Source organism: Engraulis encrasicolus, chromosome 21, assembly GCF_034702125.1.
Source record: "Engraulis encrasicolus isolate BLACKSEA-1 chromosome 21, IST_EnEncr_1.0, whole genome shotgun sequence".
Taxonomy (NCBI): Eukaryota; Metazoa; Chordata; class Actinopteri; order Clupeiformes; family Engraulidae; genus Engraulis; species Engraulis encrasicolus.
Genome location: NC_085877.1, coordinates 635,191 through 642,500, shown reverse-complemented (window position 1 = coordinate 642,500; position 7,310 = coordinate 635,191). Strand labels below are relative to the sequence as shown.

The 7,310-nt window shown below is 44.8% G+C and overlaps 1 protein-coding gene across 2 annotated transcripts in view; it reads left to right on the top strand.

The window, feature by feature from the left end:
• afap1 (actin filament associated protein 1) overlaps positions 1 to 7,011 on the top strand; it is a 154,936-nt gene extending 147,925 nt beyond the window's left edge. For both annotated transcript variants that reach the window (XM_063187069.1, XM_063187070.1), the window contains 4 exons: positions 2,310 to 2,474; positions 4,510 to 4,703; positions 5,439 to 5,603; positions 6,271 to 7,011. In XM_063187069.1, the coding sequence (XP_063043139.1) occupies positions 2,310 to 2,474; positions 4,510 to 4,703; positions 5,439 to 5,603; positions 6,271 to 6,297 (551 nt within the window). In that variant the 3' untranslated portion in view covers positions 6,298 to 7,011. The remainder of the gene's footprint in view (positions 1 to 2,309; positions 2,475 to 4,509; positions 4,704 to 5,438; positions 5,604 to 6,270) is intronic.
• Positions 7,012 to 7,310: the final 299 nt, after the last annotated feature.

The window sequence follows — 7,310 nt, the reverse complement described above, 5'->3', positions numbered from 1 at the left end:
TGTGTGTACGTGTGCTCACAGGCACGTGTCAAAAGCCGTAGTAACAATATCATGTAACAGTATCCATGTAGGTATGTAGTGTAGTGCACATGTAGTACATGCTGTGGTGTTTATTTGCACTTTTCACACATTTTTAGCCGTAGTTGTCTTTGCAGTTCATGTGTCACCACACTGTACTTGCAGTGCATTCTTAACTCTAGTACACTTGCACTGTACCGTACGCACACAATTGCACTCACGTGGGCAGGCTCGCTTAGATGCTCCCAAAAAGCAGGCCAGACATGGGAGAGAGAAAGAGAGACAGACAGACAGACAGAGGGAAAGAGCTTCTCTCAGCTGCATTCCCTCGTGCCGGCATCATCCCCTGAATAAATCTCCATTCCCAGCACGGCATTAGCTCGGCACCACCACCACTGCGTACCGTAGCTACCACCACCACCACCACCACCACCATAGCCGTCAGCATCTCCACCTCCATCCACCACAGTGGAACGCAGACGACGGGTCTGGGTCCAGTTCCCCCTGGCCGCCCGGGGCCAGCCCACCAACCAAATTGGTTTCGAGGAAAAGAGGAGAGAGGCCTCGCTTGCAGGATGGAGGGAGAGAGAGAGGGATAGGGAGAGAGAGAGAGAGAGAGAGAGAGAGGGATAGGGAGAGAGAGAGAGAGAGACGTAGAGGGGAATGAGAATGTCGGAATGTGAAAATTACAGTTTGCAGAGTGACAGCGGAGAATGTGTGGATGGGAGGCTGAGGGCCGCCAGTTTAAACCCAGTAACCCTCTGGTCTCTTTCGCTCTGTCTGCCTGTCTATCTATTTCTCCTGCTGTTTTTCTGACTGTCTATCTATCTGTCTATCTTGTCTCTCACTCTCTTTCTCTCTTATTGTCTGTTTGTATCTCTCTCTCTCTCTCTCTCTCTCTCTCTCTTTCTGACTTTCTCTGTCTGCTTATTCTCATGCCTTCTGTCTCATTGTTGTCCTTTCACTCTCTCTCTCTCTGTCTCTCTCCTTTTCTTTATCTCTCTCTCTCTCTCTCTCTCTCTCTCTCTCTCTCTCTCTCTCTCTCTCTCTTTCTCTCCTTCTCTGGGTATGGTATTCGGGTGGAGGAGTGGGATGCTCTGCTTGACGTTAATTAGGCGTCAGGTCTCAAGGATTCCGCCGACTAGCCATTTATGCACAGGCCTCACCAACCACTGTCATTTGCGACAGCAGTGTCAGCTACCACGCGAAAAAACACTGATTTCCATAATGATAAATTGCCTGGGTTCTTTTACGCCAAATTCCGTTCCTGACAGGAAAAGTGAAGACTGCAGATTCAGTCAAAAGCTCTACCCACAGCTGATGATGGCCTTGCTGAGTGTCAGCTAAGCAAGTCTAGAGTCGTTGCAGTTCCCATTTTTGCGGAATGAGTATATCTGTAAGCAGTTAAAGGATGGTCAACTTTGTAAATATTCACATACCACTCTCTCTTCGTGAACTGTTAAAGCTAGTGGCTAGAATGACTGTATGAAAATGCATGTCTGCACCGAAACAGATTGAATAAAGATGGAATCGATTAGTCTTTAAGGTTGTTTCTGTTGTTTATTCATGGACATTTTGGCATCATTAAAATGAATGGACATTAGGATATATAGCCTACAGTACACAAATGTATGTGTGTGTGTGTGTGTGTGCGTGCGTGCGTGCGTGTGTGTGTGTGTGTGCCAATCTTTCAAGTCTGACCATTTGGGAACTGGAAAGTTGGTTTGCCATGCCAACCAAAAAGTACTTGTTTTTTTCTCTGCAAACCATAACGACAACGTGGGCGTCAGCAGGTTCATGTCTTATACGGAAAAGTTCAGAGCCTGGTATGAACATGGGTGGTTCACAGGTCAGCACAGTGCGGAACATAACTGGTGCAGGACCAGGCACTGACACCATTCTGGTCAGCCTGAACACAGCAAAAGTGTTGAAATAACACTGCATTTCTTACTGTCTAAAATAGACTGTTAAGGCTCTTTTCCACTGCTGGTTTTCTGGTAGGCCTACAACTATTTTTTACTTTTCGATTGGGCATGACACAGCCAAATTGTAAAGCAAAAAGTGGCGGCCAAGTCACGCCATGTCGAGCTGTAGGCCTACCAGAAAAACAGCAGTGGAAAAGACCCTTTAGTGACTGATTGACATTGGTTTCCTGGTAAGGTGGGGACCAGTACCAATGCGTTAAGAACCGCTTGGAGACTTTGAGAGTCATAAAAAAGACTGGAGCGACTGAGCCATACCACTAATTATTATTATAATATAATGAATGTATTAATGTAATTACTGTTTAGGTGTGGACCAGTACAAGTATGGGAAGAACCGCGTGGAGGCGGACGCCAAGCGCCTGCAGGCTAAAGAGGAGGAGCTGACCAAGAGGAAGCAGGAGATCCGCAACCGCCTCACGCAGCTCAAGAAGGACCGCCGGGACCTGCGCACCGCCATCGAGGCCAACACCGGTAACTCCACTAAAATAACTATCCATGCTGACTAGGACTGTAACGATATTGTATTGAACCGAGAAATCGTGATACACAGAGTCACGATACTGTATCGCGATACAAGGAGGCAGTATCTTGATACGCGCTTTTAACAATTTGATACCCATCAGCCCAGAAAACAACCACATGATATGAAGTAATAGTGCTTCCAAGCATTGTCATTATTATATAGAAACTTTTAAAAGTTATTAGTATCCTCTTGTAACCTATTCTACCTATAAACTATCATAGGTTTTATTCATACATTTTATAAAATTGGCAAATGTGAAATCGTGGTGGTGTATCGAACCGTAGGTCATGAATCGTGATACAAACCGAATCGTGAGTTGAGTGTATCGTTACAGCCCTAATGCTGACCTCCATCTTCACTGACCCGAGAACACTACTGTATGGAATGGAGTGTACACGTTGTGTCCATACACATTCGCATCTCAGGGTTGCTAACAAACCTACTCACCACTATCGAGGCCAACACTGGTAACGTCAGTACACTAGCTAACCATGAGTAGCTTCATCTTCACTGACCTGAGGACAGTGCTGTATGGAATGCAGTGTAAATGTCCACATCCATTTGCACTAAAGGGTTACTAATAAACATGTGCACCGCCATCGAGGCTTGCTCGTATAGTACGTATGTCAGTGAAAATTCTCATTCGTTCAGGTTATCTTAAGATCAAAAAGAAGTTGCTTAAAAATGTGCTCTTTTGTTACTATTTTGAACTGGTAACTAAATACCTGTGACGAGACGCACATCCTCACTGACCTGAGAACAGCTGTACATGTATGCAGTGCGGTCCACATGCATTCCCAACTCTGCTTACTGTACAGTATATTACCAGCTGATCTGAGATCAGTTTGAAATTGGCTTGTAGCTCTCTGACCAGCAGTGCTAGCTTCTTTTTGAACTGGAAGGCTGCTTATTGAGGTGCCTACTGAGATGACTCTTTTTCGTGTACATCTGTTGTGTATTTAGTAATACAACCAATAATTAAATTATAAATTCCTTGGCGTTACCATCTCAGAAGACCTCACCTGGGACAGTCACACACAGCGCATTGTAAAAAAAAGCCAGCAACGTCTGTACCACCTCAGACGATTGAGAAAATTTGGGATGAGACCCAAGATCCTGAGGTCGTTTTACAGAGGCACCATTGAGAGCATTCTGACGGGGACCATTATTGCTTGGTATGGGAACTGCTCTCAAGCCAACAGGAGAGCTCTTCAGAGGGTTGTGCGTACAGCTCAGAACATATGCGGCTGTGACTTACCCTCCATACTGGAGCTATTTGAGGGAAGGAGCATCAGGAAGGCTAAAAAAATCTTGGCTGATCCTAGTCACCCCAACCATGAACTGTTTACTATGTTACCATCTTGGAAACGGTACAGAAGCCTGAAATCTCATACTACCAGACTCCAAAGTAGCTTCTTCCACCAAGCAGTAAGATTACTGAATTCATGCTGAAGACAACAAGGCACTTTCTTTGCACTTTTTTCCACTCCCCCCCCTCTCTTTTTTTTTGTTTTTATTTTTTTATTTTTATTTTTATTTTTTTTATTATTTTTTTTTTAATCCTTTATTTTTATTTTTTAATCTTTTTGAGGACACAAAAACACAACAATTTTTACTCTTTATAGGCTTCAAACCTATAATAAGACGTAATAAACTAATCTTGAATCTTGAATCTTGAATCTTGAATTAAGAGTAATTTTGTCTAATGGCTTAATTTTGAGCTAAACAGTTAACAAGAAGCTAAACATTGAAAGAGGTCCAACTTTGTGCACACATACACGCATACTCACATGCCCACTTGCAATATACAGTACTTGCAGTGCATACACGCACACACACACACACACACACACACACACACACACACACACACACACACACACACACACACACACACACACACACACACACACACACACACACACACACACACACCTCCACTCCTCTGACTCTGACCCCGCTCCTTGTGCTCCTACCCTGCAGGCAAGCGTGCTGCGACGAGCCTGTCGGACCGCTTGAAGCGCGTGGAAGACGAGTGTCGCAAGAAGGAGGAGGAGCGCGTGGAGCTGGAGCTGGAGCTGACGGAGGTGAAGGAGAGCCTGAAGAAGGCCCTGAGCGGAGGAGTCACGCTGGGACTCACCATCGAGCCCAAGGCCACCTCCTCCTCCAGCCCACAGGTATGGGTGGACGGCCAGACACTGCATACATACACTGCCTACTACACTACATACACTGGCAAACACATACACACATGACATACTGCAAGTAGATAGGCAGGGAAGCCGACAAGGGGGGACAAAGGGGTCAGTCGTCCCGGGCCCAGGGAGATGGGGGGCCCATAATTGGGTCTTCGTTACATTGAACATATTGGGTGAGGGGCCCTTTCAGATGATTTTGTCCTGGGCCCAGCCAAAGCTGTCAGCAGCCCTCTAGATAGGCACTTGTACAGTACACACATGCAGTACACATACTGTACCGGAGGGAGTTATACTAGGCTTACCATCGAAACCAAGGCCACTATCATCCTTCAGCCCACAGATCTACACTGTACATGCACTGGCAAATACACATGCACATACACATGTACCTGTACATACACAGGCATGCTCACACGTAGAGTGTAGGCACCTGAAGAAGGCCTGATTGGGGACGTGACACTGGGCAACCGTGGCCTAATGGTTAATTTCAGAGGGTTGAAGGTTCAAATCCCACCATTACCTCTCTCTTCACCTCCCTCCATGGCTGAAGTGTCCTTGAGCAAGGCACCTAAACCCTACTAAGTTACTAGCTGGTTAGCAATGCTTTCAAGAAACGAGGTCCAGAATTAGTAAAAGTCAAATGCATTGTAAAGTAAACAGCGCTGTTAACAAGGTTTTCTGCTGCGTGTGTCTTTCTCTGTGTGTGTATTTTAGTCTCCTGTGTTCATGCGGCGTACGACGGAGAACTCTCCCCTGTCGAGCTGTGACACCAGTGACACAGAGACCTGTTCCCTGCCTGTCAACAGTGCCTCACTGCTGCGCCGCACGGTGGCACACAAGACACCCCCCGTACGCGGACACGTGCTCAGGAAGGCCAAGGTGGGGACACACTCACACACACACACACACACACACACACACACACACACACACACACACACACACACACACACACACACACACACACACACACACACACACACAAACACACGATAATGTATACACACACACACGCGCGCGCGCGCGCGCACGATAATGTACACACACACACACACACACACACACACACACACACACACACACACACACACACACACACACACACACACACACACACACACACACAGCAATGTACACACACACACACACACACACACACACACACACACACACACACACACACACACACACACACACACACACACACACACACACACACACACACACACACACACACACACACACACACGTGTAGTACATACCTGGTGGATGTACTAAGAACATGGTTAAGTGATAAACCAGGCTTAGTTATCCTACAGGAAGTGGTAAACCTGCTAATAGATATACCTGCAGGCATCATGTAGTTTAGAAAATGAGGACTCCAGGCTCTGCTAATAGATGATTTACCTCTACCACAAGGTTACCTGGTTTACTACTGAACCAGCTTCTTTGTATACCTCCCTGTTCATCACTGCCACACACCAATACCCATACTATTCTGTTATGCTTCCCTAACCCATTTTCTTTCTTCTGTTCTCTTCCACAGGAATGGGAGATGAAGACTGGCACATAAAAAAAAAACTTTTGTTTTCTCTTCCTTGATTTTCACTTTACAAATGTAAATATTTATTTATAACTTGCATATAGGAAGGATGCTGAAGAGGAGTCCAGCTTAGATCACATGGTGCATGACAAACAAAAAAAAGACCCAGGGGCCTCCATTGTATTTTCTTTTTTGTTTTAAATTTCTTCCACAAGTTGCTTCGATTATATCTGCCCACAAAAGAGACGGGCATTTGTATCATTCACTACCACTGTCACTACTTTCTGAAGCTTTTACATTTTTGTATCATGCTGTTCTGCTTCCAATGTTGGGGAGCGTTTCTCGAAAGCGTTGTTGTTAGCCAATTAGCAACTTGGGTAGTTGCCAATGGGAAATTCCATGGCAAACAACAAAGTAACTAACGTAGCTAGCAACTATGGTTTCGAGAATGTATCCTTGCACAGTCATACAGGTTCATAAACCAGCACGTAGCCATCAGTTGCTAAAAACAACACATGTATCTCTCAGTATCCGTTTTACAGCCATCTTTCAATAGGAAGACCCTAAGTATTTATTTGTAAATGTTTTTGTTTTTTAAGTAAATCCCAGTGATTTGGTTTGTCCATTTTTTATTTATGTTAATATTTAAAGTTTGTTTTCAGTTTTTTATAGTCTCATCTTCGTAACAGCCATTTTCACAGCCATTTGTGCGAATGTTTGTATGTGTGGATGTCTGTGTCTTTGTGTGTGAGTCTGTGTGAGTCTGTGTGTCCATGTGTGTATGCGCGAATGGCGCTTGGTGACACCAAATAGCCAACATTTACTCAAAAAAAATCTGGTGCTAGTTCTTGGTCAGCATTGTGTCATAAGAGGGGAATGACACCATTTTTTTTTAAATAATCACGATGGCTCAATTTTTAAAAGAAGAAAGAATGTCACAATTTCTTCATCAAGGACATACTTAACAGGAGCTGACACCAAAGGGTTTGGTAGTCTGAATGTCCACTGTGCTCATAAATATGGTTTTGTTTTCTTTATTGACA